The sequence below is a fragment of the Gadus chalcogrammus genome, chromosome 1, assembly GCF_026213295.1.
Source record: "Gadus chalcogrammus isolate NIFS_2021 chromosome 1, NIFS_Gcha_1.0, whole genome shotgun sequence".
Lineage (NCBI taxonomy): Eukaryota > Metazoa > Chordata > Actinopteri > Gadiformes > Gadidae > Gadus > Gadus chalcogrammus.
In genome coordinates, this window is record NC_079412.1 from 14470659 (window position 1) to 14487181 (window position 16523).

The window sequence follows — 16523 nt, forward strand, 5'->3', positions numbered from 1 at the left end:
AACGAAACTCGTTCAGTGTGTTTATGGACCTCCTATTTAAAAATAATGCTTTAATCTAGAAACTATTCCAGTGATTTTATCTTTGTCTGCAAACCTTTTTCTTTATAAGTTGCTCACATACACTACATGCACAGCACTTCCTTCAGCTCTCTCTCTCTCTCTCTCTTTCTCTCTCTCTCTCTCTCTCTCTCTCTCTCTCTCTCTCTCTCTCTCTCTCTCTCTCTCTCTCTCTCTCTCTCTCTCTCTCTCTCTCTCTCTCTCTCTCTCTCTCTCTCTCTCTCTCTCTCTCTCTCTCTCAAAAACACACGCACACGGCTCAATATGAATGGTATCTACAGTATATCCTAGGACTGGATTTATTTGGCTCTCAAATCTCTGAAACGCAACTATCAACCCAATGAGGTAGTTTGGTGATATTGAATAATCAAGGTGGAAATGAAATCAACACAATAATAATCCGTCACTGCACACCATTGCCCCGGGAAAGGGTGTGTTTTTGAAGTTGTTTGTACAAGTTTGCCAATATCAAAGAATGGGAGGGGTTGGGGGGTTCAGAAGTTAACAGGTTCTGTTTGTTTGTGACTTTGAAAAACTGAAATTAGGCAAGTGGCAGTATGGGCTGATTAAACATTTACTTGTTCATCAGTGTTCCCTGATACAACATGTCCTCTCATTGTATCTTATCTTGGTCATAGTAGTGCCTGACATAGGCCTACATCACTCATGCAAACACAAATGTTTGACATGCCCTAGTATTGTTTAGATGCATGCAAACATGCTCCAACGTTTGCTATGCCGCTATCAGGAAATCACACCAGCAGGCCAACATGTAGTAGACCTATGATTGCCCTGCACGCCTATTTATTGACTTGGTGTTGTTCTGAATCAGGCTGTGGTGGGAAAATACCTGCAGCAGATACCATGGCCATACCAATCTTCTGGTTGAACAAAATAACTAATTTCCCAATGTGAATTATGCTCTATTTAAACTTTGTCTACAATCTTCCACTTTTAATTATCTGCTCTTTTGACGTTGGCCTACAATAACTCGTGCCCTGTCTTGCTGGCTGCCCACTTCAAATCCAGACCAAATCCAAAAGACAAGACTTGAGTCAAGGCGTCTAGTATTGGAGGCCCGAGAAGGGAGTTAACACTTTAGAGACTGTTTCATCCGTTGCCTGGCAGTTAACTGGGACTGCAGCATATGTCCTAGCCTGTTTAAACCTGTGTTACTGACTTTCATTTTTATAATTTTATCACGTAATGCTATTTTATGTAGGCCTACTGTACTAGCAGGGAAGTGTGCTTCCACTGTCTGGTCCGCCCGCGGCCCTCTTGTCATTCTGCACCTGCATGTGAACACTCCCACACCGGAGGGGCGCGGTTCAAAGGGCGGGTCTCCTCCATGCTGCTGAGGGAAATCTATTTGGCGTTACCATTGTGGTCGCTGCATTGCCTCGAAGCACATATCGCTTACTTCACCTGGAATCATTATTTTATATCATATACATCTTGGATTTCAACTCTTACAGGAGCAAAAACAATGGCGGATCCGTTACGTTCGGCGACGTCTGGCGCGATCATCGACGATACGTCCCTGGCGGTGCCGACGGATAACAAGCTGCGGACCGGGCAGCAGCGTGTGCTGGATCAAGTTCACACTATCAAGAGGAGCAAGTCGAAACATGGGAAGAGCGGGACGCTGTCTCCAACAAGTATGGACACACGATTATATACAAATATTAGATAATTCCTATTATTGGTCGAAACATCCTATACGTAGCCTAATACTTACTTAATGCTTTTTATTATTTAAAAATATTTATATTAATAGCCTAATTATAATAATAGTAAATGCCAAACAGCAAAAGGTAAAGCATTATATTAGTTAAACATTTATTTTTGCCAAACTTTGTTGACTGGATTTTAGAGTGCTCGACTACCGTAGTTTAGGCCCATTTAAAAGTTTGATTTAATTGTTTACGTGAGGGCCTGTCTCCTGTGAAGCCATCAAGCCAAACATGTATTATTGGGGTTATCCTTTCCCCTTTCCCTGCTAGGACGGAAGAAGAAAACATGACTCAAATGTGCATATCAACAAGTGTGCGAGAATTGGTCTATTTCCATACAGCCCTTTAAATTCAGTTAATTTAAGGGAAGGATGGTCGCTTGCGTGGTGTGATGTGGACCTCTATCAGTCTGATAATAGTTTATAATTTTTGCAACCATGACAACACCCACCTTTGTTTTCGACACAGGTGTGCTGATACATGTTGTGTTATTTTGGCAAACCAACAGCCTTTGATTATGGTATTAAAGTTCCTGGATGACGTCATGTCTGTCTCCCTGTTTCGACAAACTGCTTTCTACACATATCAATTTTTTTAAGTTGGCTATCTGGTACCAAAACATTTTAAGCTTGATTATTTTGGCTTGGCCACCCATTTATAACAAATTATATGTCTATGCTCTGTTTCGTATTGTTTTACCAGTACTTTACAATGTGACTTAATACTAACCACAGTGTTTGACAATGTTTGACAAACATTGTATATATTGTTCATATTTCAAATGAGTGTATTCAATTTGACAAAAGATCTGCTTTCAACTGGAGGCCTTATCTATAGTTTCCAGTCATCCCAGTACAAGCACTGAAATAATAATGGTCATGTGTGTTGTTCCTCTCCTCAACAGTTAATCATTATTTCACACAGTCAGATGGAACACATTAAGCAAAACACAGTCGGTCTGACTAGATCACACCCCCTTTTCCCTGAAATGTTTGGCAGACACATCACATAGTTACGGTTACAATCTTGTAGTTGCTATGGCGCGTAAAGAAGCACACAACTGGAATTTTCAGAGTTCAATCCCGTCATCCCACCTCCTTGATGCTTAACGTGCTCCTGAAATAAAATATATTCACGCCACTGATCCTGTGTCCTTGTTTTAGTTGTTGTGTTACAGTTATCTCTATGTTTTATCGTCATTTTTCGACACTCCCATTTCTCGACCACTCCATTCACAGTGTCACTCCTCCTCCTCTGCATCCCAGGTCCTGTTAGTTCCCAGAACTCAGTCTTCTCCGAGTTTGGATCTTTCAAGTTTTCCCCGGCGTCCACCATCACCAATGGCCTCTTGAACCGCAGTAGCACCATACAAGTAAAGTCTGGCGGTGGCTACAGCAAATCGGTAACTACCATCTCCTTTTACTCTCAGCTACTCTCTACTACAGAACACAAATGAAGACCGCACGGAATCTAACAGGACCCAAGGTGTTAGCACCCCACACAGGTTTACACGACCCGCCTTTACCACAACACGTTTTCTATCAATACGACACGCGGTACAACGCAACACATGGTCTAATGCACATTCTCCCAAGGCGCATGTTTCAACAGGGCACCCATTTTAATAAGACACACATTCTCCCGTGCCTTGCAATTTTCCACAATGTCCGGTTCGTCACCACACCTATTTGGATGTATAAATAGACAGACAGACAGACAGACAGACAGACAGACAGACAGACAGACAGACAGACAGACAGACAGACAGACCGACAGACCGACAGACAGACAGACAGACAGACAGACAGACAGACAGACAGACAGACAGACAGACAGACAGACAGACAGACAGACAGGACAGGACAGGACAGGACAGGACAGGACAGGACAGACAGACAGACAGACAGACAGACAGACAGACAGACAGACAGACAGACAGACAGACAGACAGTACATAGACAGACAGACAGACAGTACATAGACAGACAGACAGACAGACAGACAGACAGACAGACAGACAGACAGACAGTACATAGAGAGAGAAAGGGGTGCTGCTGTCACCGGGCGTACCAGGGGGCCTACTTATGTGCCCGCCGTAACGTGAGGGTTTCTGTGTGTAGCAGCCATTCAGAATGGCTTCCTCTGCCAGAGCGCTGTGACCTGGATCAGGTGTCCGCAGGGTGAAGAGGTTGCTTTATTGTCTTACAAAACAGAAGGCCCATCTAATCCCACGGGGGGGGAAACCACGGCTCACTCTGAGTTCAGTGGTCCGATTGTATTCTTGGCTTGGTTCTGGTGGGTTGGCTCCACAACGTTTGTTTTGGATGTTTTAGGCGTGGGCAAAACCTGCGTTTTAGGATTGTTGAACAGATGAATTTAGTATGCTGTTGGTGTGAATTGTGTTTCGAATGTCTGCTGTCATGGATAGTCATCGGCTAGAGGGAGATAGAGACAAGGTCAACGTAAGGCAACACATGAGATAATAGTATTATCCAAATTCCACACAAGAGTTTTAAAATCAGTGTGTTTGCCTTATCATTAGACTGTGTGTGTGTGTGTGTGTGTGTGTGTGTGTGTGTGTGTGTGTGTGTGTGTGTGTGTGTGTGTGTGTGTGTGTGTGTGTGTGTGTGTGTGTGTGTGTGTGTGTGTGTGTGTGTGTGTGTGTGTGTTTGTTTGTTTGTGTGATATTCAGGGTTGGGCTGTGACCAGATCATCTGACAGAGAGTTATTACATTTCCCAGAAGTACCATACATTTTAATCATAATGTATCATTACTGTCTCACACTGATGATATATATAAGCGCTGTTTTAATATACTCATAATGAGTATCTTTGAATGTCTTACAATTTGGACACCAATAAGCCAAACACTAGACTTTTCAGAGCACTAATACATTAATCTGTGATGCACTTGTTTCCTGCAAGTTTGCATCAAATCTAATTTCTTGACTCTGTTGCCTTCTTGGCCCTCTCTGTCTTTAATCATGGTTTGACGATAAAGCTTTCAGGTTTTAATGAAAGAAAAATCAAATGGCTGCTTCCACCAAGTAATAAGAAGAAAGTACATGGCATTAAACACAAACAAACCTGTAACATATACATCAATCGCAAACGCATGATGTGGTCATATGTCTGCGCATGTCTGTTTAGTTTTCTCTATATTCACGTTGTGTGTCCGTGCACGCGTGTGTGCACGGTGCATGTATCTGTGTGTGAGTGAGCACACTTGCCCAAGCATGCGTAACTGCGTAAGACGCTGTAACTGCTTACATGTCAAATGTTATGATATACTCTGAGAATGCTCTTCCAGCTTTGGTTGAGGTCTTTATTGAGTGTGTTTGACCACAATTGGGAGATAGAAAATGTAAGATAAAGTTGCAGTTAAATACATAACTTTTTTAGTACGTACCAGTGTAGTACTGAGTTAACAGAAAGTTGATCTTTGGTTGCCAGTGTTTATTGTGCCTCCTTGTCAAGACAGATCTCCTTGATCCATATCTCTGTCCTCAGTATTTCCATTGAAAACAGCGAGAATAGTTGTAAACAAAGAGTTTTCCCACATCATGCTTGCAAACCAACATTTGGGCTTGGCTTGCAGAACTAAACTTCTCGGCTTCTGACTTGTCATCAAACACACGCACGCACGCACGCAGGCACGCACGCAGGCACGCACACAGGCACGTACGCACGCAGGCACGCACGCACCCACTCACTCACCCACTCACTCACTCACTCACTCACTCACTCACTCACTCACTCACTCACTCACTCACTCACTCACTCACTCACTCACCCACTCACTCACTCACTCACTCACTCACTCACTCACTCACTCACTCACTCACTCACTCACTCACTCACTCACCCACTCACTCACTCACCCACTCACCCACTCACCCACTCACTCACTCACTCACTCACGCACGCACTCACTCACTCACTCACTCACTCACTCACTCACTCACTCACTCACTCACTCACTCACTCACTCACTCACTCACTCACTCACTCACTCACTCACTCACCCACTCACCCACTCACTCACTCTGTGTTGTCAGTATTGGGTCACTCACTGAGTGTTGTCAGTATTGGGCCGACTGGTTGAACCGGTACACTGACGTGTCCAAACACAAACAGAGCTTCTCTGTAAAGAACTCCTGCAGCATGTGTGTCTGTGTGTGTGTCAAAAATATTTTTTTGCTAAAGCTTTAATCTAATTGTAATGTACTGGCTTACCTTGGTAGAGTCGAGGCTGTCTGGTTCAGTCAATCCAAGAAAAACCCAATTGTGGAAGCGATTTTTTTCTCAAGGCTCACTGTGTATTAGTGGAATCCACCAGCCTACTGGAATCCTTTATGGATCCTGGTCTTACATAATTGTTGTCTGGGAGAACCCTTTGTGAACGGGGGATTAGAGGCACTACTTGCTTCACTCTGACCTAGATTGTTAACTGTGCACAGGTGAAGGGGTCCCTTAAGGCTACTCCAGTCATAATATTACATCATCCGCCCTAAACTTTACTTGACATGGTACTTCCTGCTCTGAGAGGAGATGACAATAACAACATGCTGTTCATCACCCATCAAATGTTAACTCTTACCGCAGAGAGAAATATCAAACATTGTCTACTAACCAGCCCCTTTCCATTCACAGGTGAAGGCGCAGAAAACTCGCTCTTTGTCAACTAAAAGTAGATATGTCAGCACCTCCGGCCAATTGGAGAAGCAGTTCACCCCTTCCGCCTTTCCACAGCCGCCCAATGGGCTGAAGCTGAGCCGCAGTGACCCGGCTCTAGACCCTCCCGTCGCTGCCGTCCCCGGATCCCAGATGGTAACGCCTCATGTACCTTTTGTTGTTGTTTCAGTTAATAATATAGCATTACATATTATTGTTTCACGATATTAATATGCTTTTTGTCAATGATGAGGGACACAAAAGTCTGTATAATTGTTTGTAATTTAATTTTTTTAGTTCTGCTTTTCTATGACACCATTCAAAGGAAAAACTCAAATCCTTTTTTAAAATGCTTTAATTTCCTTCTCTCCCCCTCTCCCCCTCTCCCCCTCTCCCCCTCTCCCTTTCTCCCCCTCCCCCTCTCCCCCTCTCCCTCTCTCCCCCTCTCCCCCTCTCCCCCTCCCCCTCTCTCCCCCTCTCCCTCTCTCCCCCTCTCCCTCTCTCCCTCTCCCCAGCGAGCCACAGGCCAGACGCTGCAGGGCAGCAGGCAGTTTCGGAGTCAGAGCAACAGACACAGCCTGCACTCGGTACACACCAGCAACCAGCAGATGACCAACAGCGGCACCCGCCTGGGCCGTCTGTCCTCCTTGCACAGCGGGAGCGGCAGCCGGGTCTCCCTGACCAAGGCGGGCAAGACGGAGCAGGAGCAGAGCATGTGAGTCTGCATCCCTCACCTTCACCTCACAGCGCAGACTTTTGTTCTCAGTCTGGCTCGGTGTGTTCCGGCGCTCCTGTTCTTAGTGAGGCTGTGTGTGTGTGTGTGTGTGTGTGTGTCTGTCTGTCTGCAGGCAAAACGAAGAGATCAGCATGGCCAACCTGACGCTGAAGGAGGCGGTGGAATTCCTGTCCACCCCAGAGGAGTCCCATCAGCAGTGCGGTGCCTCCTTCATCCAGCACTGCACCTTCAGCGAGGAGAGCCCCAAGCAGGAGGTCCGCGCAACCAGCATGGCGTTTCACACACACACACACACACACACACACACACACACACACACACACACACACACACACACACACACACACACACACACACACACACACACACACACACACACACACACACACACACACACACACACACTCACAAGCATGCTCAATGAGGGACGCTTCCGTCGTGCACTGTTAAACAAGCAGGGCATATATAGGTCTTATGGAGGCCACTGCTTCCTTGCGTCGACACGCGTGTGCCGGAGAGGCTTGTTTGCATGACACCGTCTCTCTCGCTCTCACTCTCTCTTCCTCCGTCCCTCTCCCTCTCCTTGTATACGTCTGTCTATCCTCCAGGTGCTGGCCCTGGGGGGCATCCCTCCTCTGGTGGCCCTGCTGCGGAGCCCCAACCCCGACGTGTGCCAGAGTGCGTCGGGGGCCCTCAGGAACCTGGTGTTCAAGGACCCGGACAACAAGCAGGAGGTGAAGAAGCATGGGGGCATCGGCAACGCCCTGGAGCTCCTGAAGGAGACCAACTCCACCGAGACCCAGAAGCAGATCACCGGTAACACAGCCCCTCCCCCCAACCCCCAGGGCCTGACAAATAGACATAGATATTCGAGATAAAAATGTGTCTTTCTGGTTCGGTTGTAAAGTATTCCTTAAGCCACACTGACGGCTGTCTCACCTGTAGGCATCCTTGTGCAAGAAGCCTAACCCCTTACCTGCTCTTTAAGGACATGCTCCTAATACAAAAATCCCCCCAAGCCCGCTGGAAGACATTTGCACCCTGAGAGATTCAACCCTGACCTGTCTGCTGCTCCCTGGGTAGGCTTGCTGTGGAACATGTCCTCAGAGGATGGGATGAAGAAGGAGCTGATCGACTCGGCCCTGCCGGTGCTCACCGACAGCGTGTTGGTCCCCTTCACCTGCTGGTCAGACACCAGCGTCAACAACAACGTACACCCCGATGTCTTCTTCAGCGCCACGGGCTGCCTGCGGTAACCATGCTTCCGTCTGTCTGCCTGTCTGTCTGTTTGTCTGTCCGTCTGTCTGTCGATCTTTCTATCCAGTCTGTCTGTCTGTCTGTCTGTCTGTCTGTCTGTCTGTCTGTCTGTCTGTCTGTCTGTCTGTCTGTCTGTCTGTCTGTCTGTCTGTCTGTCTGTCTGTCTGTCTGTCTGTCTGTCTGTCTGTCTGTCTGTCTGTCTGTCTGTCTGTCTGTCTGTCTGTCTGTCTGTCTGTCTGTCTGTCTGTCTGTCTGTCTGTCTTTCTTTCTGTATATTTGTCTGTCTGTCTATCTCTCTGTCTGTCTAGCTAGCTCTAATCGGTTAAAGTTGGCCCTGATAAAGGTACAATATATTTGATTAGCGATGTCAAATCAAGTTTACATTTTGAGAAAACAAACGTGTGCCCCTCAGCCCTCCCTCTCCCTATTCTCTCTTCAGCCCACCAACCCTCAAAAAGCAAGGCTCTTTGTACGAAGGTTTGACTTGAGATTTCTCTACACTGAGTCTGAATAATTAACCTAGATTCTGCTAGCTTTTCAGTGAGCGTTTTCATGACAGAAAGTGCTTTAGAATGATGCACCTTTTAAAGGTTGTGTCTCCCTACTTATCTGCCAGTGGATCGGTTGGTTGGCTGTCTGCTTCGTCTGTTTCCCAGGTGGTTTGATCAGTTTCTCAGCCAACTGGAACGCTGTTGATTCCATTTCTCACCTTTGATTGTCCTGGAGAGAGACACTTCCTTCCTGAGCCCTGAGTTGCTTTATGTGCCCAGGCTGTGGGCTTGCATGACAGCTAGTGCACTGAGCAATCAGTAGGCGGTATAAAAAATGCAGATGATTTATACCGCGAAACGATTGAAGCTGTTGGTGCATGTTGCATTTCTTTGTCATCACAAAATGTGTCTTCCCCAGTATGACCTCTGTGTGTGTTTATGTGTGTGTGCTTTATTTTTTTTTGTGTGTGTGGTTGGGTGTGGGTGCACGTGCATGAATGTGTGTGTGTTTGTGTGTGTGTGTGTCTAGGAACCTGAGCTGTGCCAAGGAGAAGCAGAGACAGACGATGAGAGAATGCGATGGCCTCATCGACGCCCTGTTGAGCTACATCCAGTCCTGTGTGGCGGAGGACAACCCTGATGACAAGGTAACCCCCGCTCCCCACCCCCCCCTGGTCTCTGAGTCAAACACAGACCCTTCTAGGGATGGTGTCTGACTCACTGCACCCCACCGTCCAGGGATTTTGAGGACACTGAGATGAAAATCCTCCCTGCTATTGATTGAAGGATATACAAGTTGCTGTGGATAATAGCATCTGCTAACTCTAGTAAAAGTGAAGAAGATAAAAACAGTATATTTATCCTTGGAAGGAAATTCACAATACACCTTGTGCCTAATCAGCACTATACGCAGGGATTGGCCATCTCTGGGCACAACATCCCATAATATCAGCCCTCACTACTTTGACTGATTATAGTGTGTCAGGGTGATGTCGTGTTGCATATCTCCAGTGCTATTCATCCTGTGTGTGCGTGTGTGTGTCTCTCCCTCTCCCTCCACCTTCAGTCAGTGGAGAACTGCGCGTGTATTCTCCACAACCTGACCTACCAGCTGGAGACCGAGTCCCCGGGTTGCTTCTCCAAGTTCAGCCCCCCCCCCAGCCCCGGAGCCCCCGCTGCCACGGACAGCTCCACCGTGGGCTGCTTCAGCCCCAAGAGCAGCAAGCTGAAAGAGGTCAGCGAGCATGGACTCTGAACACACACACTGAACATACAGGCTCGCACACACACATAGACACACACAAACTCACTCACTCACTCACTCCCTCACGCACGCACGCACAAACACACACACAAACACACACAGACACACACACACATTATTAAACACGCACACAAACACACTCACACATTCTATGAGGCTTTGAGACCAGGGCATGTCCTATATTCTGATTCAGTAGGTCCCCAAAATTATTTTTACAAGACACAATATATAGGTTGCAAATTGGTTTTGAAATAAATTGTGATGCCTGACTTCTTCTGTGTATGGATTTTTGGCATGTGCTCCTTTGCACATTACGCAGTCATCCTATTAACTTATTCCGGTAATGTCAACGGCCCATTGAACATGAGCACATTGTACCCTGCTTAATTAGGTGCTGAGTTTGCATGTGGCTACAAGTCAACCCGTATCCGTCTTGATGTTATTTTTCCTTTCAGATCCAGTTCGATATGAACAAGAGCATGAAGGACGACAGCCTGCCGTCTGGAGTCGACTGGCTGTGCCACCCCAAGGCCATGGTGGCCTACCTGTCTCTGCTGGGCACGTCCCAGAAGGACTCCACCCAGGAGGCCAGCATCGGTGCCCTGCAGAACCTCACCGCTAAAAAGGGTCCGGTGAGAGAGACGGGGAGAGAGACGGGGAGATGGGGGGGGCAATTCTAGGGGGAGAGAATCAGGACTACTTGAAGAAGTAGGACTACAAGCAATAACAACAGCCAAGCATTAAGACCTCTCCTCCAATCCTCCTCATCATGTAACTGTTAATTTGCAGCCCATCAGGTTTCCATGTGCGTCTTCCCCCCCGCACTCGCTTCCCCTGGTCAATCCTAAGCAACGCCTCTGGCCTTCCCCCCCTCGTCTCCCTGTGACTCAGGCCTCCAATGCAATCAGCCAGGTCCTGGTCCAGAAGCTGGGAGCCATGCCGACCGTCAGCCCGCTGCTGCGCTCCGAAAACAAGACGCTGCAGAAGACCGCCATGTGCCTCATGGGCAACATGGCCCGCTCCACCAGCATCCAGTCCTCCATAGGTGAGAGGCCCCTTCCACTAACATCACGCTTAGGGCATTTGTCAGAGGCTTTTATCCAAAGCGACTTACAATAAGAACAGTTGTCAGAAGAAAGGGAAACAATGTGTCGGTGCAGTAAAGATTCACCCTCCAGAGCCACTGTCTGCATCCCCCTTCACTCGGACCCCCCCACCACCCTCCATTAACACGTCTCATTGCGTGCCGTTACTCAATGAGACGTCTTCACGTCTCAGTAGTTCCCAGTTTCATGTCATATCCCTGCATTCGAGCCACTTTGTAGTTACCTCACGTATGTATGCATATTCTTCATTTCATTTTTTTATTGTTTTGCCTTTAATTAATTGCCTGATATTATATTTACTTGATTGATTTATACTCTCAGTTTGTATTATCATTTTTATATCTTAAGCTGAGCAATTGAGACAGTGACGATTACCCTCAGGATGAACAAATCTCTGAATCGGGATCTCTTAACACCCATTGGTCCAAAAAGCAACAGTCCCTGCCCCCACAGCGGGTCCATTCCATCACTGCGTTGCGTTGTTTCTCTTACAGCTAAGCAGGTGCTCCCCGACCTCGCCAGCCTCCTGTCCTCCGGTATGCCTGGGATGGGAAACAATGACGATACTATAGCCACCTCCTGCAACAACTTCCGGTCCCTGCTAACGGCTGACAACAACGTCAGCAAGAAGCTCCTGTCCTCCGAGCTGGTGACATCGCTGGCGGACCTCAGCGAGAACACGTAAAACATTACACTTACGTACACAAGGTGTTGTCAACGTTGCTCATATACATATGGCTAAATAGTACTGTTTTGTAATATTTAGTTATGCGTACGTTTCTCTTATATGTGTAAACAACTAACCCAAAATTATTTTAGCTACATGCCGTCATAACGGCAGTGTGTAAAATGTGGGCGTGGTAAAGGGAGAGAGCACAAGAACGCACAAGAGAGCAAGATTTTGAAATAAATTCCAAAACAAAAATGTTTCCTACCACTAATGCACCCTCCCTCCCTACATTTTTATCTGCTGTGTCATCATTTGATTGACAGGCAAGACGGATTCACTGAACAATTTATGGAAGGCATTCGCTGATTGGTTTAAAAGGAAGCTGGAGCCTTCTTAATCAAAATGTTATCATACAGACCATTGTCTGTAGGCACAGTCAACCAGAAACATATTCTCCCAGCGTATACCCCGCATTGACAGCTGACAGGTGGCTATGGGATTTCTAACGAATGAACCTCAAATAATAGCTCTTAAACCTTAGTGCCAGCACCTTTTAGGGAGCAGGTTGGGGTTAGGTGTGTAGCTTAAGGAAGCCTATGGTGAGTGTGGTGATGCAGCCAATATAGTTGGTATTCAGAGCTCTATGTTCCTGATGGGGCTTGTTGCTGTATAAACACTAATTACATAATTAAACGCCTGTATGTTACACAGATGGAAGTGGTGAGTTGTTGTTTTTTGCAAAATATGAACCAGGCATGACCTCTCCCCATTAGATCCTTTCCCAAAGGAAGCAAGGCAGCCTCGCTGCTCCTCTACAGCCTGTGGAATGAGAAGAGTCTGCAGGGGGCCCTGAAAAAGGTACACACACACACACACACACACACACACGCACACGCACACGCACACGCACACACACACACACACACACACACACACACACACACACACACACCCACACACCCCCACACACACACACACTCACACACACTCACACTCACACACACTCACACACACACACACACACACACACACACACACACACACACACACACACTCAATCATAAATAAGCAATCATAAATAATGCAAACATGCACAAACTCACACAAACAGTTGAAACACACACAGAGGCACATATTCACACTTCTACTCAACCGTGGTAATGGATGAGCAGGTCCACACATGCAAACTGAATCATTTGCTTTCGGGGCTTCTCCTTCCGAGAGACAACACTTTCACCTCTCCGGCTCCACCCAAGCGCTGCGCCTTCCCTTTCTGCCCGCCGCCCGCCTCCCTAATCTTAGCCTCTATTTGAAAGCCGTCACACAGGAATCCTGGGAAACTCGTTCTTACAGCTCGGCTACTGCAGCGCAGACAAATGAAGACATGGATGAGAAAAGTCTAAACAAACACAGTTATCCTGTGATACTGATAAGTACAAGCTAAATCCAAATAATTGTCTACACGACTGTCACAAAGCATGCACCAGATGGAACGGATGAAACCAGTGAGACTGTGGTCAACCTTTTAGCTCTCAGATAGAAGGGACTTTTTTTTTGCGACTTCCTTGAGTTCAGCCATGAACAGTAATCCATTTTATTTGAATAATGCTTTCCAAGAACCTCCAGGATACTTAGAGGATACAATTCAAAGAAGGATACCACAGAAGATACAATCAAAATGAAATGGCGCTCATTAACATGGACATACAAGGGTGTGTCGAGGAGTAGTGGAGCGATGCATGTTTCCCCGCAGATTTAAATTGAATATGTTAATAACAACCTGTTTATGCCTTTTGGATCCACAGTTGAGCCTGGGCAAATCCCTGTTCATCAACGATGTCACTGCAGCCGCCCGCAAGTCAGCGCAGGTCGTCGAATAAGCCCACTCGCCCGCACAAGGAGATACCAAAGTAGGTTTCTCTTTTGTTCTGTTTATTCATTATAAATGCATTTTGTGCAGAGAGCTGTTTGGATCTCTGCACTGTGTTGGATACACATCGCTCTTTGCTTTTTGGTCTTACGACGTCTCTCCTTCCCTCTCTGTCTTGTGTGTGTGTGTGTGTGTGTGTGTGTGTGTGTGTGTGTGTGTGTGTGTGTGTGTGTGTGTGTGTGTGTGTGTGTGTGTGTGTGTGTGTGTGTGTGTGTGTGTGTGTGTGTGTGTGTCTGTTTGTGGGCCTGCAGATTTAGCTTGCAAGTTTATACACCAACGCGGCCACACCCTTGCCGTGAGGGGAACCAGTCTTCATATTCCAGCTTTTGCTACACAGTTGTTGATTTTTGAAAGTGCCTAACAATTATCTGCTTAGTCATTGATCTTTGATTAAGATCGCATTCGTGCATGACCATCAAGTTGCCTGCATGTTTTTCTTTTTGATATCATCGCGATGATGTATTTAACTTGGACATATTTCTATTTGTGTAAATAGATGGTGAATGTACGTGGGAAGTTATGCTTGTGTTTTGAGTCAGTGTTAAGATTATTCCCAGGGGCCAGAGTTGACCATAGAAGCCGTCCTTGCAATACAAGAGAAAAGGACACAGGTTAGTCACCGCTACAGAGGTGTATTCAGCTCAGGCTTGGTGGTGGGAGGCCACGTGCGTCATGGCTTTTTTGCACAGAACTGCTTATCTGACAGTTCGATCACTACTTCATGCGGCACATGAGGGTCAACGGTGAAAGAATATAAACTTCACGAGTACACACCGTTCAGTTGGTTTATCGATCAGGAGTCTGTTGTGAGCGGGTGGCTGAGGGATGGAGAACTGGAGAAGTTAGGTTCAGTGCTCTGGGGATTTACATCTCGTGGAGTTATTAGAATTCCGAAACCGGGAAGAATGAGACAGTGGGGAGGAGGAGGGTCCGATAGAGGTTAGAAAAAATGCGGGTTTGAATACAGGTGGTTGTTCGGTAGGGTTGGTAGAGTAACAGGCGTTGTCTTTCTCCCAAACATACGTTAGTGGAACTCCCATTTGGGAGCATTTCTCCTCCGAGGCAAACCGCCACCAGACTGTCCGGCCCCTCCCTTCCCTGAATGCACAGCGGTCGTGTCTCGAGTGAACACGCTTGAACGCACCACAAACCCAGCTGTTACGGAGATTCATTCAAGGGATTCCCAATGGCACATTTGAAGGCTACATCTATTAGGACGGTTTGAGGGGAAAACACATTAAAATGTACTGTACAACTAACCGTTGTATAGTTGTACTTTTGACTTATTTGAGTCTACATCCCTAAAAAAAGTAAGCATTTCCTTTGGATACAGGGCAAACTCTGAAACTGAACACTGCATCAGATTTAGCATTTTCACTGTGCTTTTTTTTGTTTTTTACTGTTGTACAGTGTTGCAATATTATCCAATGGTTCTCAAATATTTTGTTTTCATGTTAACAGAACATTGTTCGATTTTAGATTCAAAGACATTAATACTGAACCCTGTATTTTATGTGTGTCACGGTGGTTTGACGAGAAAACTCTAAGAACTACGAGTGTCAAGGAGATGTTCAAATATTAGCTAAATAAAAGCTACCATGGACACACAGACATACAAACCCCTTATTTGTGTTTCACTCACTGAAATCGTTAGTCCTGTGATATTTTTTTTTTAAGCAGAAGACACTGCGTCAGCTTTTGGTGTTCATGTCAAACTGAAACCCATTTTGTGGTTTCAAGCCAATGTTTTGTTTAATTGCTAATAAAATGGAGTCATTATTTGCGATTATGAATTGTACCATTTATTCCTCATAAAACGTTAGACAAGCATCAGATAATTGCTTGTTAAACCAATCATATAAAAGGTTACGTCACTGCCGCTGCTTGAGGGAAATCACTAGTTTGAGAAATAGTTAGATATTTTCAGTAACAATCTCTGAGTGACTTAGATAACTAGATAAATATGGTTAGATAAAGTTCAATATACATTCTGTCTATAGAAATAGTTTGCTAAGGCTGGTATTCAGCAAGAGTTAAGGATTTCGTTTTTAAATTAAATACTCTATGTCTTCAGAAGCAATTGACTCTAGACAAACTTTAAACATTCAACACAAACAAAAAGGTTCATGTTATGGTTCAAAACTTTCCCATTTCTGCAATTTTTTTAACACAATACAACTGTGAAAGCAAATGCATGTGTGTGTGTGTGTGTGTGTGTGTGTGTGTGTGTGTGTGTGTGTGTGTGTGTGTGTGTGTGTGTGTGTGTGTGTGTGTGTGTGTGTGTGTGTGTGTGTGTGTGTGTCTGTGTGTGTGTGTCTGTGTATGTGCTTGAATATGTATTTTTTTGTATGTGCTTGTATGAGAGATGAGAATGATAACCCATTTTCAAATTTGTACGCTCTTGGGAAAGGTTTTATGCCTAAAGATTTACTAAGACTACAAACCATTCAAAACCATTCAGAATACTTTTGGTACCTACAAACAGACATAACTTGCTCGTATGTGCTGAACACACACACCAATGACGCTGTGCTCTTCTTGCCTTGCCCCTCTTTATTTGTATGCAATGATGGTTATGGCGACAGCACTTAAATTGCATTGTAG

The 16523-nt window shown here is 45.8% G+C and overlaps 1 protein-coding gene across 1 annotated transcript; it reads left to right on the forward strand.

Moving 5' to 3' along the window:
• The first annotated feature begins 1402 nt into the window (after window positions 1–1402).
• On the forward strand, window positions 1403–16020 carry LOC130382978 (plakophilin-1). The gene is made up of 15 exons (XM_056590952.1): window positions 1403–1715; window positions 3056–3192; window positions 6445–6621; window positions 6981–7180; window positions 7314–7455; window positions 7810–8017; window positions 8285–8453; window positions 9479–9596; window positions 10016–10183; window positions 10669–10845; window positions 11105–11258; window positions 11814–12000; window positions 12763–12847; window positions 13795–13899; window positions 14171–16020. The coding sequence occupies exons 1-14, from the start codon at window positions 1406–1408 to the stop codon at window positions 13867–13869; spliced, it is 2307 nt and encodes a 768-aa protein (XP_056446927.1). The 5' UTR covers window positions 1403–1405; the 3' UTR covers window positions 13870–13899; window positions 14171–16020.
• The last annotated feature ends 503 nt before the right edge of the window (window positions 16021–16523 follow it).